Source organism: Chiloscyllium plagiosum, unplaced genomic scaffold (genome assembly GCF_037043375.1).
Source record: "Chiloscyllium plagiosum isolate Xiang-an unplaced genomic scaffold, Cpla_swu_hap1 HiC_scaffold_14, whole genome shotgun sequence".
Taxonomy (NCBI): domain Eukaryota; kingdom Metazoa; phylum Chordata; class Chondrichthyes; order Orectolobiformes; family Hemiscylliidae; genus Chiloscyllium; species Chiloscyllium plagiosum.
The window spans coordinates 36,500,723-36,522,230 of NW_028270152.1; the positions used below are offsets into that span (position 1 = coordinate 36,500,723).

At 38.3% G+C, this 21,508-nt stretch overlaps 1 protein-coding gene across 3 annotated transcripts in view; it reads left to right on the forward strand.

Annotated features, from left to right (window-relative positions):
• The window catches only part of cacna2d3a (calcium voltage-gated channel auxiliary subunit alpha2delta 3a), a 953,727-nt gene that overhangs the window by 444,091 nt on the left and 488,128 nt on the right, over positions 1-21,508 (forward strand). For all 3 annotated transcript variants that reach the window (XM_087994307.1, XM_087994306.1, XM_087994308.1), the window contains exons 6-9: positions 3,253-3,384; positions 19,586-19,646; positions 19,733-19,883; positions 21,092-21,166. In XM_087994307.1, the coding sequence (XP_087850433.1) occupies positions 3,253-3,384; positions 19,586-19,646; positions 19,733-19,883; positions 21,092-21,166 (419 nt within the window). The remainder of the gene's footprint in view (positions 1-3,252; positions 3,385-19,585; positions 19,647-19,732; positions 19,884-21,091; positions 21,167-21,508) is intronic.

Consider the following 21,508-nt stretch of genomic DNA (forward strand, 5'->3'; position numbering starts at 1 on the left):
ATACTTGCAATAATCCCCATAAACACCAATTGACATAAAAGGTAAAATCAAACACAGGTTCTTAAAGGAGAGGAGTCAGAGAGAGAATACCAGCCTGGACCTGCTTCTTTGGGGCCATCAGCGTTTTCCCCGCTACTGCTAAAAACCAAACCAAATCAGAGAGAAGCTAAGCTGGGAGAACTGGCCACTCTCCTTTGTACAATTGTTTTTATTTTAAAACATTAAAGCCTTCTGCCTGAGGCTGTATCTGTTAGCTATTATCAAATTGGCCCTAAAACCTTCAACATCAGACGTTTTAGAATCTGTATCATTTACGATCACTCTGGAAAAAATGCTAAGGATAGCATAACCTTGTTAAAGGAGCAGCTTCATTACAACTCTCCATCCACTTTTTTTTTAAAACCTCAAGATGAGCATCATCGGAACCATTGGTATTTGTTGTTTTCAGTTTTAATTTCTCAGTACTTTTGCTAGTTATTAATCAACTAAATGAAGCTCCTCACTCTCCTTAGACCCTAGCTTCACCACAATTTCCAGATTGTTCTTTTTATCTCCCATTGTGAAGTCAGATATCAAGTAATTGCCTAATGTCTCTGATGTTTCCTTATTCCTGTTGAAATTTCTCCTTTCTGTACTTCTAAGGTACCCTCATTTGCTTTTACTGATCTCTTTTTATATACTTTTAAAAGCTCTTAAAAATCTGTTTTTGTATTTCCTGTTAGTTTACTCACACATCTTTATCAATTTCTTGGTCATGCTTTTCTGATTTTTAAACCGCACCCCAATCCTCAGACTTTTCATTCTTTATCACAACATTGTAATCTCGAATACAATAATTAACCATCACACATTTGTCAACCATCACTTAGTGGTAATACTCTCGTCTCTGAATCAGAGACTCTATAGATTGAGGCATCAAATCTAAGTCCTTACACTCTAGTGAATAACTGAGGTTATTCTGTACTTTTGGAATTACTATCTGTTGTGTAAGATGTAAGCAGTGAAGTGTTCCCTGGTGTTTTCAACCAGCATCAGTAAAAAAGAGGATCTAGTCACAATCACACTGTTGTTTGTAGGAGCATGTTGTGGCATTCCCCACACAAGAAACATAACTACATGTCAATCCAAAAATGTTCTTCAGACTTGTTTTAGAACAGCCTGTATAAGCTATATAAACAGAGGTCCTTCTGTTTTTCACTTGAAATGAAACAGGCTGGAATTGGGAACCATTGACCAAGTGTCTTCTTTCACATCTCAGTTAACTTTTTACTCATGTTTTCTGCTTAAATTAACAATGCTTGTGCTTTCTCATTCTGTAAATTGTTTCTTCTCTTTTGGTATTCTGTTTTGATTTTTGTTTGCGTTCTGTTTTTCACATTTTAAAGACATCATCTGTCAAAGGTGTGTATTCATGACAAAAAAAGGTAAATAATACTGTTAATTTCAAGCCATTCAAAATGGTGATGTCTTTTTCCACTCATTACTGGTTGAACACAACTCAAAAAAATTAACAAAAAAGTTCATAAATATATTGAAGCTTAATTTTAACATTTTTCCTTAATTTATTTTCAAAAAGGGTTCCTGAGATGAATTTTAGGTCTGGCTTCAGTTTCAGGTAATTTGAAAAGTTAAAATATGCATCATTTCAGGTTCTTTCCCCAAACTGAATCAATGGATGGATTTTAGGACAAATACTGTGTCACAAGCAAACAAATTCAATTTAATGCTTCAGTGCTTATGTCAGATGTAGGCACTTTATAACTATGCACAGAAAATGAGCTGGAAGCCCATTTAATAGTTCTTTGGTTTATTGATTTATGCAATGACCATTAAAACTATAAGCAATTAATTCCATAGAAAGATACATATTTACTGATCGCCCTTAGCTCTTGCCCACATTACTTTTCCACTGCATCAATACCACAGTATTGTTACACACAGGACTAACTCTGCAGATGTATAACATGACAAACAGTACTGTTCTGTTGTTTGGCAATTAGACCAATTTACATATTTTGCCAGAAGAGAAATCAGAGTTAACATTTCGGGTCCAGTGGACCCTTCTTCAGAATGGTCACTGGACCCAAAACATTAACTCTGATTCTTTCCACAGATGTTGCCAGACATGCTGAGGTTTCCCAGCAATTTCTGTTTTGTTTCTGATTTGCAGCATCCACAATTCTTTTGCTTTTTTTATTTTGCCCGAAGAACCTGTTCACTAGGGCCAACTGTTTCCTGGTGTGCTGTGTCAATCATTTTTGACAGCACAGTTTGTTCTCAGCATATATGGTGAAAGATATTGCATTTTACCTGAGAGGTTTGTGGTGTTTTGAATTCATTGTCCCCTCAGATTGCTTCTTTTAACAAAGACCTACCCAAAGGGTATTATAGTGCAATTATTTATTTGTTTAATAATTTAATATGCAACAGAGGTCAACAGTGCAGTCTTTTAAACTAATTCTTCTATCTTCCATGAATATAGACAATTTTACAATATTTTGAACTTGAAATGTTAACTCAGTTTCTCCCTTCACTGATGCTGCCAAATGTCTAAGTTTCTCTATCACTTTCTATTATTATTTCAGATTTCCAGCATTTGCCGTATTTTGCTTTTATTTACAATATATCTCACCTCAATACTCTTTCTGTGTTCTCCATAATTTTCACTTCTTCATTCCCTTGCTGGAAAATTTGACTGAAAACAGCTTACAGTTCACAGAAAAGTGTGAGGCTGACTACAAATGCAGTCTGATTCTGACCTCACTCAATGTCCACAATTAAATACTTTAAGCAGGTCAGCAAATGACCCGAACAATTTTCATTTCCCATAACCTCAGCACCAAGCTTGGATTGAACCTATGACCTGTCCATCTTCATGCTTCACCTCCTCCTTTGTAGGTTTGTACAGTTCCCTATTCTTAAAACCCTTGAAATGTTTTTTGTTTTAGATTTTATATATTTGCTTTTGGTCCACTTATCAAGTTCTCTGTCCACTATATCATGGATCATGCACCTTACATGACCGAGAAAGCAATGGAGGGAGTCTATGCCCAAACCTGCTCCGGCGGTACTTTTCTGATTTTCCCAAAGTGACCCATACTACATTTAGCTACTCCGCCCTGCCAGTAACTTAATTCACTGTCCTCACTTGAATGTCAAACTAAAATTAGAAATGTTCTTGTAAAAGTGTGAATTTTGTGGGAATGATTTTCTTTCATAGTTGACAAAGACATTTTTTCTCATATTTTACAGACCCTGCCATAGTAAATGGAGTTTCCTGGTCTGAAGCATTAAATAAAATTTTTGTTGACAATTTTGAACGTGACCCTTCTCTTTTATGGCAGTACTTTGGGAGTGCTAATGGATTCTTCAGGCAATATCCAGGTATGACACAAATTAGTGAATTATACAATGTTCATATCATACTTATGTAGATTAATATTTATATTTTCATGTAAGTTTGCGTTAGATTTAGTTACAATGAAAGATGCATGCCTTTTTCAAAACTCAAGGAAGAATGTCCAGGTTCTATCACAGCTTTTATTAATTTAATAACATGAGGTTCAGTACCTGTAGTGCAGTGGGAACTGAAGTAATGACTCCTTCAATTATGGTGGGTTAAGGTCTATACTTCAGTCGATGCAAGCATTTCTGGAGAAGATCTTGTTCAGTGATTGCTGAACATTACGTTCTAATGTTGTCTCACGTGTACAAAAAAAAAGGACCATAATTCATGGCCTTTTCCATTTGTGAAACAGCTTTCATTAATTCATTCTTGGGGATGTACAATTGAACCTCTTCGGTGCTATTAAGAAGTTGAATTTAAACCATATCATGCATTTCCCACTGTGGATTGATCAATGCATTATCCAGAAACATTCATATTGATCGAGAGTGAGCCTTAATAGCTTAACCGCAGAATTAGTCAAACTGTTACATGGAGTTGAGTGGGGCCTGGTGTTGGCTCAGGCGGGACCATGATCGGAAGGGTTTCGGGATGGACGAGGGAAAGACTGGGGAATTGAGTGTTGGAGAAATTAGAAGCTTGATATTCATCCTTGTTGCTTATGCCAGGTGATTCAAATATTTCCCCCATTGAAACCAGGTCCTGGGAGTGATCTTCAAGCAGGCAGTCTTGCATGGCAGACATTTATTGTGCACTCCTAGTTGCCCTAAGAAGATTTTAATGTGCTTTGTCTGTTTACTGCAATCTGTATGGTGAAGGTGCCCCTACAATACTCCTCGAAAGGAACTTCTGTATTTTTCTAGCAATGTTAGACTGTTGAGTTGCTTGCAAGGCTACTTTAGAGGGCAGTTAAGATTCGATTATTTTCTCTCACTGCATTTAAATGGCAGTGAGGCTCAGATCTACATTGGATTTCCCTTCTGTCCATTCTGTTACTACTTTTTTTTCCCGGAGGTTGCCATGGGGAATATGATAATTATCATCAGGTGACAACAATAATGATTCTAAGTTCTGTCAATTATGGGTTTTGATATTGTAGCATTTCTTTCTCCCAATGGGTCCAATATTATGCCACTAGAATCCTGTAACCTAGTGATATCAGGCTGTCTTTAAGTGGCTGGAATTCTTTAAGGACACACTGCACAAATTGGAAGAATTATACCTCAGGAAATTGTAGGGTTGGAGCAGAGGATGGACATGCTTCCCCATCAGAACATCACCAGCCTACAGTTATAGTTAACCAAAATCTGAGTGTGTGACTGGGAGCTCTTTTCAGAGGGAGAAAGTGAGGACTGCAGATGCTAGAGATCAGGGTCGAGAGTGTGTTGCTGGAAAAGCACAGCAGGTCAGGCAGCATCCGAGGAGCAGGAGAATTGACGTTTTGGGCATAAGCCCTTCATCAGGAATCCTCTGGGAGCTCTTTTCCTCCGTTTGTTGAACATTCAGACGATCCTTTTGGAAGACTTTATAGTTTTGGTGATGAGCTCAATCCTGTTTTCTCTATATGAGGTTTTCAAGCCGTTTGAGGTTACTTGCAGTCAGAAACTAAGTACGTAGTTGGAAATTAGAAAACTCATAGCCTATGAAATGTGCTGAGAGAGAGAATCTCTCAGCTAGACAGAATCCATAGAAATAGGAAAAAAAGTGAAAGGTGGAATGCTCACCTTTGCCCAAGGTTAAATCCAGGAAAGGGAAGGCCACCCTACCAGGAGGAGCTGCCCCAACTGAAAGAGCCCACTCAATGATGATCCCCTTATTGGGATCTGCTTGACTGGTTCCAGTGAGCCTGACTCCTCAGCAATGTTCTGAGGCCTCCTCCGCTGATGCTGCAGCTCCAGCATTGACCAACTTCAGTGCTGGAGCTGGTGAGACTGAAGAACTACTGTCTCTCTGATTAAATGGCAGCTTTTGAGGGTTAGTTAAATGCATCGGGATCTTGATGGACAACAGTTAACGACTTCATTAATATGTATTTGGGGCTTTCAAAAGTGGTGGTAGTGAAGCTGCTACTAGCTTTCCAGCTGCTGAATGGGGCCACCATTTATGCCATTATTTTCTGCATATAAAATGTACTGTGACTATTTACAACAGCTACGTCGCTCTTTCGGCCTAATTGTGTTTGAATTCTATGACTGTTGTTATAACCTGGGAAGATGGATGAAATAGCTCACCTCTTTTCAAATTATCTGGTTGACTAATATGCATTATGTAAGGAAATCTATCACCTTTATCTGTATGGTCTACAGCTAATTCTGTACACATAGAAATGTAGTTGACTCTTAACTGTCCTTTGACGTAGCTCTAAAAGCAAAGCAGTTCAAGGGACAGTTAGGGCTCAGCACCAAATATTGGTCCAGGTACTAACACTCACATTCCATGAATTAATATTTTAAAAAAACTCTTGGTTGGTTGCATCAAAGGTTTAAATTTATTTTAACAAAATAAAATGAATTAAATACGAATGTCCTTCCTAGCCAGCTGTAGTTATGGTGACCAGTGCCATGCGGCACACACACAGTATGTGAACATCTTAAGTTCACTTCAATAAAGATCTTGTGTTATACACAATGCTGTGTTGTATGCATGAAACATGGTATCAGAAGTGTCACTACAGTGATGTTAAAGAACTGTAAGAATGTACTGTTCCAGACGGAAACACAGATATGTGCAGAACTGTATGCTGCTACAAATTTAATTTGAAAATATGGATCAAAGAAGCAAATCAGAGTTAAAACTCTGGTAAAGGGAAAATATCTGTAGAACTTCCTCTGGTCGCTCCTTTTCAAATAATGAGGTTTATGAAGCAAAACTGGAATTTCTTTCAAGCACAATGGTAGAATATACAATAGCTACAGATTGTTGACCATGCCAAAACAGTTCTGAGTCACTACATTTTTATTCCATTGGGAATATGTTTCAAAATATGTTTCAAAATGTGATGTACCCTAACTCTCTCTGAAGAGCAGAAACATACACGGCAGAAATTTTAAAAGCTTCAAAGGCAAACTTTGAACCCTAAGTGAAGATTATGTATAAATGGTACATAATAATATTAGGGAACAAAGTGAAAAGAGTCAATTAATCAATACATAATGTCATTAACTCAGAAATTTGTGAATTTGCACAATTAAAAAATGACCTAATTAAAGACAGGTTTGCATTAGGAATAAGGGATCATGAAGTGAAAGCCTGGAGCTTGTCTGCTCCGTCCACTTTTACTATTTTCTTTTAACCTTACTTAGCTTCTTTGGAGAGCTTAATGGATATTAAGCACTTCTGATGTAGGGTTTCTTCCTGGCAGTTGTGAGAGTCAGTTTTGTGTTGCTGGCTATGGCAGTGACAGGGGGAGATGCAATTGTGTTCCCAGCGGTGGTGAAGGGAGGCACGTTTGGACCCAGTGTCTGATGTGGGACCCAATATCTTCAGCAGCAATTGCATTGCTGAGGTTGGCCCAGCATGGACTCATGGTGGCATTGTTGGCAGAGGCAAGTTGGCGCTGAAGAGTGGCAACATCGTTCTGCAGCAGCGGCATGGCAAAGGGACCTGAGGCTAGCTGACTGCATGGTGCTGGTGTTGGTCTCAGTGTTGATTGCAAGAACCTGGATCCAGACTTGCGGCTAAGCACTTAAAAAGGACTGTAATATTGACCCTTTAGCTTTATATCTTTATTTTTCTACTTTATACCTAAGATTTTATACATAAGATGGTGACTTGTCCAATTTTCACTGTACTCATGTGTCCCTGTACTTGAGTACACACAAAAATAAAATCTAGTTTTATTCTAATTCAAAAACATGCCTACTGAGAAAGGGAACACACTTCGGAGAGCAATTGACATATGCAGAAGTACTGAGGTTGTGAATCAATAGATAGAGCATCTTCATGGCTGTACAGATTAGAATTTAGGACTTGCCTTATTCCTGTCACAGAGGCACACAATGACAGGCAAAAAGCAGGATGCACATACTGCAGAGGACTACACCCAAAGGAGATGAAGGCATGTCCAGCCAGAGAAAAAGCAATGCTCTCACAGCAAGGGGCTAAATCATTTTTGGGCACAAGTATCTGGATAAAAGGGAGCCAACAAGTAGGTACAGATGGCTAATGAAGTGATAAAAGCAGAGGTTTCAACTGAATCTCTTGATAACGTGCAATAGGTTAATTCAGTTAAATTGAGACTTGTTGGGTGACTATTGAGGTCTGTGAAAGAAGGACATTGGGTCAACATATGGTGTCAGGTCGATGCTGATGCATTTCACAACGCCATGATCTTCACAAGCCTGTGTGAAGTGTCATGATAATCAAAAAATGAAGCCTACAAAAGGTTAAGGCTATTGAACAGATGCTAGAGGTGTACAACAACATGTTTACAGAGTTATGGTGTCTTCCACGAGATTATCATCTCGGACTAGATGAGAATGCATAATTATTACAACGTCTGACAAGGAAAGTTCAAGTTGCCTTCAAGTCCAACCTGAAAGACTGGAAGAGAAGGGCAATCAAGGAAATAACAATTAATACAGAATGGATCAGCAACATGGTACTAGTGAAACACTCTGGGAAGCAGAGAACATCCCTGGATCCAAGGATCTGAGCAAATCCCTGAAGAGAACTCACTACTGTATGCCAACCATCAAAGGAATTTTATCAAATATTGCAAAGCCAAAATCTTCACCACCCTCGATGCACTGGATAGTTACTGGCAAGTGGGGCTGGATGAAAGCAACAGTTTTCTAACCACGTTCTGGACAATCTTTGAAAGAAACAGATAATTGTGCATGCTTCAGAAGAATCACAACGCAAACAACACAAGATAGCTAGTGATCTTTTCAAAGTGGAAGCTATAGTGGATGATCTGCTAGTTTGTGCATATGGTGGAACAATGGAAGAAGCCATTGTTGACCATGATCAAACAAGCGGTTCTGCAACAAGTTACAACTTTCATACTTAACTCCATTATCATTACCATAAGACTTGAATACACAAAGGTGGCACAATGTTTTCAAAATTACACTTTGCCTGTAAATATTTCACACTACAGGTAGTTCTTCTATAATGCAATGGTTGTGTTCTTGTGCAATCCTGCATTGTAGAACAATCGCATTGTAAAAACTGTGCTTAAAGTGTTGACATTACAGCCAACGTTTGTTTAAAAGTTCATGCTTTAGAAACAGTGTTCCCAATTCTTCGATCGCGTGGCAGCGAATTCGTGTTAACGAAATGTGCAGAATGACCTGTACTTTGATTTCACTTTATTCATGCAAGCATCTTTGTAATTTGTTGATGCCAGCTTTGACAGAGATCGAAATAGGTTAATGTGCCTCATAGTTGGCATGGATTGATGCTAGTGTTCACTCTTCATTGAGTGTTCATGTTCAAATCTGGTTTTGTATTCAATTAATGTCAAGGATATTGGCTGACAGCAATCTCAGCAAGTATAATTGAACTGTAGTGTAAGATACCATATATTTTTCACATCTTGTGACTCTAAACTCAAATGGAAGTTGACCTGCTATAAAAGAACAACCTAACTTGAAAATCAAGAGTTTCATATTGTTGAGCTGTGCAATACATTGCAGGTCTTTGGAAGCAAAAAATGAGCACACGTCAAGATCAATCTTGAGTAAAGAAAATTGTGCCTGGCTACAGTTTTCTGATTAGTTGAACTCTAGAATGTTAAAAATCAGTAAGTGCCCAGAGCAGCAAAGAATGAAAAACATCCGGACAGCATGCAGACAGCATCCTCTTTGTCTTTCTGCCTGTGTAAAGAAAACCCGAGGAATCTTAAAAGAATGCATTCACACAACAGCTGACCTAAGTTCACCTAACTAACTATTAAATTGAAATACCGACAACAGCATTTCATCATTGTAAACATCAGATGAACTGAGAGAAAAACGGCATTCCTCACTGCGGCCTGGATTTTTGATCTTTCAGATTTTGTTTACCGTGTCTATATTCTTTATCACCCATATCATATGTATTAAACCATTTATCTTTTGTGTGTATTAGTTACATTTGAATGTCTATGTACATTTCGAAGATGTGTAGTATAAAGTGCATACATTTCACTGGTTTCATTAAAGTTAAATATATCAAATAGAGTTAGTTTTACTGTTACTGGAAAAAAAACCTGATGTGGTTTTCTTTTATCCTTGGGTAGCAGTTGGTCAGGCAAATTGGGTTTTTGGGTTTTCATTGGGATTTGATACATTTATGAGTGTTGTGGCGACTTGTGAACAGTAGGACATTATTATTGGCATAGTATTCTCAGTTAAACAGTAATAGTGGGTTAATTTAAAGTCCCGTAAGGACTCTGTCTGAAAACACCCCAAGATGGACACACATTTGGACAGTGCTAACACAATCTTTAGACCCCTCATTTTATTACATTGACTGACTGTCCTTAGCAAAACTCCTCCAACCCCAACCCCATTAAGGACATCAGATCCTTTTGACCTGACTCCTCCATGCCCCAAACTCCCCCTCTATCTTACCCTGGATCTTTCTTTCAAAATTTCTACCCCCAATTCCAGACTACAAAGCATCACTGACTCAACTTTGCAAACCCCCAGCCGCCATTTTTCTGCTTCTCTTCCTTGAGCCATGGAATTAAAAAAAGAAAACAACTGCTCGTACATACATCAGCACAAAATTAAGTGCTGCATGCAACCTTTAAATCGTTGTACAAAATTTTAAAATCACACAGCACCTGGTTATAGTCCAATAGGTTTAATTGGAAGCACTAGCTTTCGGAGCGGTGATCCTTCATCAGGTGATGACCACCTGATGAAGGAACAGTGCTCCAAAAGCTAGTGCTTACAATTAAACCAGTCCAACACTGGCATCTCCATATCATGACTTTAAATGGTTGCAAAGAGGATGCCATGTTGAGCTTTATATTTGCCATTGATGTTATCTTCAAGTTAATGGAAAACTATCCTGCTTTGGTGAAGGTCCACTGGTTTATTATGACCCATTATTCCCAAGCCCTGCAATTTATGGTTTTACTCAGTCATGTAACAAGAGAAAATTCATGAACTGGTCCTACTGCTGGTTTCAAAGTCTTAGGCAAAACCCTGGGTTTGAAATCTCGATATAATCTAATTGGAAATCTTTTATAGCTCCTCTAAGCTATTTTACCAACCATGCACATGATTCCAGGCTGGGGAGAGAAAGCTTCCGCATATTCATTCCAACATTTAATATGAACAAAAGCCTGTCCCTAACCAGATGCCAATAAGAGCAAAGCTAGCTGTCTGTCTGTGGAACTGGTCTCTAATATACTTTATAGGCTAATTGTATGTTCATTCCTGCCGCACTTAACATCAAACGTGTCTGACAAAGCCTTCTGACTTTCGGGGCCATTTCCTCCTTATCATAAAGTAACCATTTTCTTTTGGTACTTCTATCTTCACTAAACCTAATACAATTCTGTGAATTATCCATCTTTCCCTACTTGAGACATTTGGCACATTAGGCAATTCTCCTTGAACATCTAAAATTTTTTGTTGTCGATATTACATAATTTCTTTTCCGTGTTTGATTGCATGTACCACTATTTCACTTTGTGGTGCTCAGAATGGGTCACCAACTTGGAGCAGTGACAATTTAATGATAGTGAAATGCCTGTTATATTTTCCTATCACTCTGACATACTTTTAGTTTCCATCACTGTCAGGTTGAAGGATATGAGAAAAATCTCTTTTTTATCCCCCATGCAGTGGTTTTATTCATTTAATTTCTGCTGGATCTGCTAGGACTGACAGGGTACATAATCATTCCCAATAGATTTTCATGTTGACTATTTGCAGGCATGGAAAAGTGAAATTTTGCTGCAGGGGTTAAAGGAACGTTTGCTTCTACAATATTCGGTTTCACTTATGACTTAGTTCAGTGCCTCACCTGACACTTACTTGACTTTAAATTTTCTGTTTGATGCCTGGAAGCCCTTTGTTCTTTGGCCTGCTTAAGAAGAACACTTTGGTATGTTAGATTAACTATTCACTTTGGTTTTTTTGTACATTGCATCCAATTTTTATACAAATTTTTAGGTTTCTTTGATGCACATAGATGCCGATTGATTATCATGTCACATCAAAAAGTATCACATTTCTCTACATTGTAAAATAATCTGGCAAGAGATAGACAGATCTAATAGATAAAATATAATACAGACAGATGTATTGCAGTAACTGTAATGCAAATGGAGTTTGTGTATGACACTCTGCAAGATAAAAAATTGGTACTCAAGAACTTTTGCTTTCAATTAGATACTTGTATTTTCCCATTTTTAATTAAAGTGCTTTGTGTGAGATTGAGTTGCCTTGGTTCACAATTACTTTTCTCATGCAATCTTCAAAACAAGCACTTTCCACCTCAGCTATGAAAAGTGAGGATTCACTTAAAACTATTGGGAGAAAAGGAAGAAAAGTACTAACTGAAGGCACATAGATGACACAAGTGACATGTTATTGTGTAAACCTTTCACTCTTGTATATACATAGGTCTTCACTTGCACTCTTAAAAGTCTGTTCTAACATATTTTTCAATGTCAGACCTAGTTAAGTTGCACACCTTGTGAGAGATGAACAGTTTCTTCATCAACAGTAAAAAAAGTTGCAATTACAAACATCGCACATCTTTCCCGAGCATTTGGCCTCATGCGTCATAGATCCTTTAAGCATGATGTTTAGGACTGCAGTCAAGGTATTGTACTTTAATATGGATGACAGTGAAGGTAAACAAAATATGCAGCAATTATGCTAGACCTGGTCCTGCACATGTCATTTCACAGTTACAATCACCTTGTGAATGAGATTATTTAATCATTGATTATTCTACATACCTCAGAGAGAAAGGTTCATTTTATCTCTCAGCCTTTCAAGCGAGTGCACTGCTGTTCAAGGCTGGAAGGTGTATGATGGGCATCTTTAGAGCACAGTGGCAAGAACAGCTGGACAGAGTGTAGCATCTCACATGTACACTGTTGTCCTACTGATGTTCAAGTGTTTTAATGCAACTTCTCTATCTACCAGTGCTGGAAAAGTCAAAATGAAATTTCTCAATATTCCTCTCAATTGACTGGTTATCATGACAAACTACACTGCATACTTCTCCCATATGATGTGCTGACTCAAGTCTTCAGAGTGACTTAACTATACCACTGTATTTGTTTACTGTCATATTAACTGCTGCTTTGTACCTAATGGTCAGTACAATGTATGATGTGGAGATACTTGATCATCTGAAGGTATCAAGCATATAATTAGATTGATATTGGGACATTTATTCAACAAAAAAGGTCAAATAATGCAACATTTTGTCAAGATCCACATGTCCTTTGCACTGATGAGGGGCTGCTTACTAGATTACCAACAGGATCTTAAACAATTAAACAAAATCCATTCATCCTGGAAGCGATTTTAAACTAGTTTCTCTTATTTCTCTTATGTTAAATAATGCATTGCTCTATCATGTTCTTTTGGATCACCCTCTGGTCAATGTACTGATCCCTATTCTTACTGACATCTTCAGAAGACTGCTGTCAATCCTCTGTTTCTTCCATATTTCCCACCTCCCCGACCCCACCACACTTTGTCAGATCCGGTTGTCAAGAGCACAACACATCACAATGATGCAGCACATTCAATCCTATTATACTAACAGTTCCTGTCAGAGTGATCCAACCATTGAAATTAATAGCCTGTTCCACTTCAGTCATGGTGGAAGCATAAGCAGTGCTGTAGCTTCATTCTCTGTCATTCTGAGAGTTTTGTAAAGATGTCATGAGTCTGTTTGGATGGATTAGCTGTGGTCTGCCAGCAGCCAGCCCTGTATGGCCAGAAGACCTTGGAAGGAGGCAGGAACCTGTGAGTTCTCCAGTATGTATATGTCATGGTGACTCCCAGTATATCTGAGGCAGACCTCCACAAACTGACATTAATGACCACGCACAATTTTGAGACTGGTGGGCACTTGATCTGTTGATGGGCTCTGCAATTTGGTCATAGGACACTCCCGAAAGTAAAGTCGGTGCATTTGATAACACTCTGCACCAGGGGAAAGCTAACAGGGGTAGAATCTCATTGCCTGGGCTGCTTAATTCTCTCTATTATGGAGGAAGGAAGTGAAAATGACATCAGTGACATTCTGGATGCATTTATGGAAGAGGTCACACATGTCACCAATTGCCACTGACACAATTACCATGACCATTAGGATGGTGTTGTGGCCACCCAGTTTTTCCAAGCACAGATCCTGCCTGACTAGATGGTTTGATGATGATGGCTCAGAACGACTTCAAGCAGATCCCGGACTATCTTTCAGAGAGTTGAAGAAAATGACAGTGAGGTGTATAGATCCAGAGATTGAACATCCACCTCTGTGTCCTTCATAGAGCTTCATCTGCTGATCCTCTCTGGAGATTGCACAGCTACTGGCAGCTGCTGTTCTTGCTGGTGACATTGTAATTGCTCTCTCCTTCTATCTTGTATTCGCATTTGAAGCAAAACCACCAGGTATCCAGCCACGGCAAGGTCCATGTCCGATGCTGAACTGATAATCTGTGGGGAAGATAGCATGATTTTTTAAAAAGAAGTCCTGAGCCCTATACACTCATCACATTGAGGGCTTGTGTTATGCCTTCACACAGTGTGGTAAGGTGGCTTTCCAGCAAGGTCATTATCATTCCTCCAGAAAGAGCTCTCATATATGTTGCCTTCTCCAACTATAGATTACTTAACCAACGTTTTCACTCTAAAGTGTGGGAGTAGAATTCTGCCAGTAAGCCAACAAGATAGCGCATCCCACCAAAGAAAAGGTACACATGCACTGCACAGACTATGCCCTGGTATGCCTTCAGTTAATCAGGCCGAATTGCATAGCAACAGAAATAGTTCATTCAGATGCTCCACCGGTCAATGAGCTCATAGTTGATCTGACAACCTTCAACTCCACTTACTTGCCTTATCCCCAATTCCCTCATTGATTAAAATCTGTCTACCTCAGTCTTGAATATGTTTAATGAGCCAGCCTCAACAGCCCTCTGTGGTAAATAATTCCACAGATTCACTACCCTCTGAGAGAAGAAATTCCTCCTTATCTCTGTCTAAAATGTGCAATCCCTTATTCTGAGATTATGTCCTCTGCTCTCCCACAAGGGGAAGCAACCTTTCCATGTTTACCCTGTCAAATTGGCTAAGAATCTTTTATGCTTCAATCAGGTTACTTCTTGTTCGTCTATATTCCAATAAGTACAGGCCCAGTCTACTCAACGTCTCCTCATAAGACAGTTCCTTCATATCCGATATCAGCCTAATGTACCTTCTCTAGACTGCTCCAATGCCAGTATATCTTTCCTTAGATAAATAGTCCAAAACTGTTCCAGTTTATGTTCTAGCTGAGGCCTGATTAAAGCTTTGTATAGTTTCAGTACAACTTTGCCAGCATTATATTCTATTCCCTTTAAAATAAAGGTCAATATTCTGCTTGCCTTCCCTATTATCCACTGAATTTGAATGCTAACTTTTTAAAATCCATATCCATAGACACACAAATCACTGTTCTGTGGCCTTCTGCAGTCTTTCTCCATTTAGGCTGTTCTGAAAGGTTAGATCGCACAGAATCCAGGGGGAACTGGCAAGTTGGATACATAATTAGCTTGATGGTAGGAAGCAAAGGGTAATAGTGGAAAGATGCTTATTGGACTGAAGGACTGTGACTAACGGAGTGCCTCAGTGGTTGGTGCTGGGCCCATTTGTATTTGTTATCTATATCAAACATTTGGATGAGAATGTAAAGGCATGATTAGTAAGTTAGCTGATGACACTATTATAGGTGATATAGTGGACAGTGAGGAAGGTTCTCAGAAATTGCAGTAGGACCTTGATCAGCTGGGCAAGTTGGCCGAGAAATGGCAAGTGGAGTTTAATATAGATTGGTGTGAGATCTTGCATTTCAGAAATTCAAATCAATGTAGGAGTTTCATGGTGAATGGTAGTGCCTTAAGGAGTGAACTGGAACAGAGGGACCTTGGAGTTCAGGTTCAAGTGGAGTCATAGGTAGGCAGGGCAGTGAAGAAGGCTTTTGGCACACTGGCTTTCATCAGTCAGAGCACTGAGTATAGAAGTCGGGAAGTTATGTTGCAGTTGTACACGATGTTGGTGAGGCCACACTTGGAGTATTATGTTCAGTTTTGGACACCTTGCTAAAGAAAGGATATTATTCAGCTAGAAAGAGTGCAGAAGAAATTTATAAGGATGTTACTAGGACTCAAGGGTCTAAGTTATCAGGAGAGGTTGGACTTTTTTCTTTAGGAGACTGAGGGGAGATCTTACAGGAGTGTATAAGATCACGAGAGGCATGGAAAGGGTGAATACACTCAGTTTTTTTCCCAGAGCTGGGGAATTAAGGATTAGAGGGCATCAGTTTAAAGTTAGAAGGAAAGGAATAAAAGGAAACCTGAGGGGCAACTTTTCTACACAGGGTGGTACGTACGTGAAATGAGCTGCCAGCAGAAGTGGTTGAGGCAGATATATTAACAACATTTAAAAGCCATTTAGACAAATACATGGATAGAAAAGGTTTAGAAGGAAATGGGTCAGGTGCAGAGTTTTGACATGGGGTAAATTAAAAATTTACTCGGTGCAGTAATCTGTGAAAATTCGAGAGGCCAAGAACTATTTGAAGTACAAATTAACAACTTTACTTCTTAAAGTATAACAGAGAATAATTAACTAGCAGCTATTTACAACTCCTTCCTCTAACCTATCTTTTACTTTCCCTTCTATAACACTAGTCCAATAAAACCCCTGATTAAGATTTACTGAAAAAATTCAAATTTCAAAACCAGTTAGCTGTCGAATCTTCTCTTTGCAGATTTGCTCTCCAGATAGGTGTCGATGTTTTTCTCTGTGCAACTCCTTCTCCAGACAGGTACCTCTCGGACAGTTCTAACTAGCAGTCCACACCTGTTGGTCTTTGGGCAGTTATCTCCCAACTGTTCAATTTTCCCCGGTCTTATACCCCCAAAGCATTGGATTGTGTCATTGGTGTTTAATATTGTCCATATACTAATTTCAAATTTGATTGGAGTTTGGTATTTTTGGGGGTATAATTTAAACTAATCCAAATATGTTTTTGTCTCCAAGCAACCAGCCACACTAGCTGCTGGACCAAAAGGTTACATTATATCTTGTTTGGAACACTTGGTGCTGTCAGGTAGTTCTGCTAGCTTTTAACTTTCTTAAAGGTACAGTAAACCCACATCTTCATAACAACAGGGAAATGGGGAAATGGATGGACATTTTGGTCGGCATGGACCAGTTTAGGCAAAGAACCTGTCTCCGGACTGTAGTACTCTATGACTCTCTGAGAGTCAGTGGATCATAACTCTGGACTACTTACAGATATATTGAACTTTTATTTACAATATATGTTTCTAAAAAGAGGACATACAATCAAAGGGTGACTATGGATGAAATTCAATGGCTGAGTAGAGATGAACCCTATAATGTCACACCCAAACATTAGATTAGATTAGATTAGATTAGATTACTTACAGTGTGGAAACAGGCTCTTCAGCCCAATAAGTCCACACCGCCCCGCCGAAGCGCAACCCACCCATACCCCTACATGTACCCCTTACCTAACACTACGGGCAATTTAGCATGGCCAATTCACCTGATCTGCACATCTTTGGACTGTGGGAGGAAACCGGAGCACCCGGAGGAAACCCACGCAGACACGGGGAGAACGTGCAAACTCCACACAGTCAGTCGCCTGAGGCAGGAATTGAACCCAGGTCTCTGGCGCTGTGAGGCAGCAGTGCTAACCACTGTGCCACGGTGCCGCCAAGAGAACTTCAAATAACAACCCTTTAAATTGAATGAGATAAGTAAAAACAAACTACACTGTGATCTCATGTGGCTACAGAGATACCAATGGGCTGGTTACCCCTCTCTCAACAGAAATCCATCTCCTGTGGATTTCATGGAACCCAGGGGCTGATTTGTATATCGCTTTAATTATTATCTTTTTACTCAATTTCTAATCTGTGTATATATGTGTCTTTTTAAAAAATCTTTTCTCATGTTGAGTACCTAATAAACCCACACTTCCTTTAAGTCAAGAAAGTCTTTAATTTGGCGCCTTTTAGCACATAACTACATTTGGATTGAGAAAAGGTATCCACAGGAATAACGATCCTTCATAAAGTAACCTTAAATTAAAAAAGGGAACCATCACCCTGAAGCATAACCATTTAGAGCTGTCCCATCCAGAATTGGGGACGCATTCCCTGGTACTGGTTGTAACATTAGGTTTGTAAAATTGTACATTAGGTGCTCCAGTAGGGCCCATTCTTAATTTGCCATCCATGTAAGCAGGAAGATTCTTATATTTGGAAGTGCATGTGAACACCTTATGCAGGGAATAAGAGAGAAATTTCAACTGCTGTCTGTGATAAAATCCTGAATGGTCTTTGTGCACCAAATGCCAGCATGAATAAATTTTCACACAGGTTTTTAAGTGTAATGAACAAATTGGAGGGACATTGATATTATAAACTTCAAAACTTTTGTAACTGTCCGTGGATTGAATGAATCAACAAAAGATACAAGGAAGCTAGCAGTAATAACTCTTGTCTGGAATAACCTGTTAAGGAACAATGATAAGCTGGAGATTGAAAACAATTAGCCATTCCTTGGAAAGGAGGGGGTCAAGATTACATAGAGAAAACTGCTTGATAAACTGGATACCTTATTGCTGCAAAGGTAAACTGTTTGCCCTACAGAAGAATTGAAGGAGTTAACTACAGGAAGGCTGTGTCTTTAAGCAGACAGTTAAGACTAAATATAACAAGGAACAAATAAATTACTTATATTAAGAAGGCAAACTGCAGACCTGCAGTAATTTGGATGGAAGTAGTTAAAGAATCATCAATAATGAACTGAAGGACAAAAATCTGTATAAGAGTCAAACACAAAAACTCCCCCTTCAGCAGAACTTTGAGGAACAACACTGCATAAGGATTGAACCCTGGGCACATCCATATACAGATTCCATTGGTGAAATCTAGCCAAGTCCCACCATTAATTGGGTAATAGTCAAGTAGCATTGTGAGGCTTAACTTGAGGGGTCTTATTTTGATTGCTACATGCAATAAACTTTAAATCAATGTTTCAATATTTGATTGTCTGTCAGATTTTGTAATAAGTAGCTGAATTTAAGGTAACTTGTGATGAGTTTACCCACAACAAGCGGGAATGTGGCACTTGCGCACAAAACTACGAGGATTAAGCTGTTTAACCATGTGGCTAGACTTTCTTCACCTACTTTAACACCTTATTTACAACTTTTGCGGAGAAATGCACCTTTTGAGGACTTTGAAAGAGTGCTCCAAAAGGGAAGTTTTTTTAAAAAAATATGTCTGTGGGGACAGACAGACAGTTATCCTGTCTTGGGCCTCACACAAATCATCCTGCACCTGTCCTGTAGGTTTTTGCTACACTTCAACGGATGTGACCAGTCCGCTGGTTTCAATAAACCAACAAGTACCCGTTTGACACCAGCAGCTCCAGTAGAAAAGAAATGTTAATGACACTGAACTGGAAACTGGTTTGTGCCTCTTGACTGCCACATTTGGATACCATACTCCTTGGATCCTAAGTAGAAAATCTTCTGCTAAGTGTCCTGAAGTTGGTTTTAAAAATATTCCATATTCTACAGATATATTGCAACTACTTCCATTATATAGAAGGAAATCAATGACTGTAAAGGTTACAGCTCATTGAATTTCTACTTGGCCAGTTCCTTTCAAACAACAACTGTCTTGTCTTCCCACCTTCAGTGTGCACTTACATCTTTCAGGTTAATGGTGCTTTGTTAGCCAAGCATAATGAACGCATTAGACCATTTTGGAAAGCAGTCAGCGTAAGAGTGCACTTTCTATTTTAGCAGTAGTATTATTATCTAATTCTGTTCATAGAAAATAACATTGTAACAATGAAAGAGACATTTTAAAATGTATTATTGCATGAGATATGGATCAAAAGATGTTGACTTTCGTATTTTTTTTGATTACATCATTTTCTAAACTACCTGATTCCTTGAAAATAGGTGTAAAATGGGAGCCAGATGAAAATGGAGTGATTGCATTTGACTGCAGAAATCGCAAATGGTAGGTGATAGTTTACAGCCATTGTTCATATTTTAAAATTTTCTTTGGAGATCATATGATACTGAATTCCCCTTTGTTTGGTGCAGGTACATTCAGGCAGCTACTTCACCCAAAGATGTTATCATTTTGGTCGATGTCAGTGGAAGTATGAAAGGACTTCGCATGACAATAGCCAAGCAAACAGTTTCTTCCATCCTGGACACACTTGGAGATGATGACTTTTTCAATATTATTGCAGTAAGAATATTTGCCTTATTCACAATATAAATTGGTTGCAAAAATGATAGTGGTCAGAAAGTTAGAGGTAGTGCCAATGGTAAATTCTAGTTTCAGTCATTACAGATTTACATGAAACCCATGAAAATGAGGTAAGCATTTTGTCTTACTGGAAATGAATACATTTACATATATTGGGATGTATGGTTAATGTATATAATAACAGAACAAAGCCCTCCAATGTCCCGGCTATATAAAGTGCTGTTGTACATCATTACAAAGGGTCATAAATGGTCATATACACCAAAATATGAATCTACTTTGCATTATGATTATAAAAGACTACTTGAATAAGCCTTGACTCAGGAGGGAAAATAATCCAGGGTTGTTGATCAATGTCCAATGACTTCTGTTTAAAAATATGTGGCTATTACATGAAAGCTAGTTTTAATTATAATTTGCCACATTTGAATAGCATGGACACACTGCACCCAAGTGAAATAACAGAGAGCAATAGGCTTTAGTCAAGCGCTGTGCCAGCAATACCGACTTGAGTTAGAATATCATAATGATGCTAGAAAATGAGGAAGCACTGAGATTAAAAAAAATGAATCTCTTGACCATAAGCACACGAAATGAATCAGGAATCCTTCTTCATAATTGAGAAAATATTCCACATAGACACAAAAAGGAATTTTTTCTCATATTTATTTATCAATTTATTTATTGATTGGCCAGAGAATTTTCTTCCCAAAAAGTGATTTGAACCATCAATTAGCTGCACCATAACTAGTTAAACGGACATTGGTTACACTTATTTGGCTTCACCTATTAGCAGAAAATGAACAACAGCTGAAGTACTAAAAGCTTAAACCATATAAGAGTATGACAGCATCTGAATGTGGACGATTCTGGAGAGAGAGATAAATTTACTCAATTTCTTGTATTGCTGTTTTACAGAAAAATGACAAAAGTACAATTGGGAAAAATAAAATTGCTTCCACATAAGAGAATAAAAATTAGAAATAGTCACAATCGGTGTATAAGTTAGTGTAAAGACATACAAATGTAGTGCAAAGCATCAATCATTTTTAGGCCAATTTATTTTAAATTAAACATTGATAATTAATTCCAAGCTTTTCATATACAATAGATATAATTACACTGTCAAGTGATGTCATCTATACACTTATAGAAAAGTTTAAGAAGTATTATCTTCTCTTCCTCAGTATAATGAAGAACTTCACTATGTGGAACCATGCATAAATGACACTTTAGTACAAGCAGACAGGAACAACAAAGAGGTAAGTTAGTCAACCTACATCATTTAGTCTTAATAAATATGGTATCAAATCAAAATGTAGGTTATGGCCAGGGTGCATGTTTATTATTTGTGTGCTGAAAGTATACATTTGTTTGGAAAATAAAGCAGTTGGATTGTTCAAAAGTTTTAGATATCATAGCAGCTATACAGTAACAAACAGTCATTTGGTGATGCAGAATTTGAACATTGCTTAAAAATACAGACATGCTACTGATCACTTTTCGGCTTCCACTCACCAGGTCATCAAGAATGCCAAATTTCAAACAATCACACCAATTTGTGCTTAATTTAAAAAGGGTTCTAACTAGTTGGCAAGTTGACT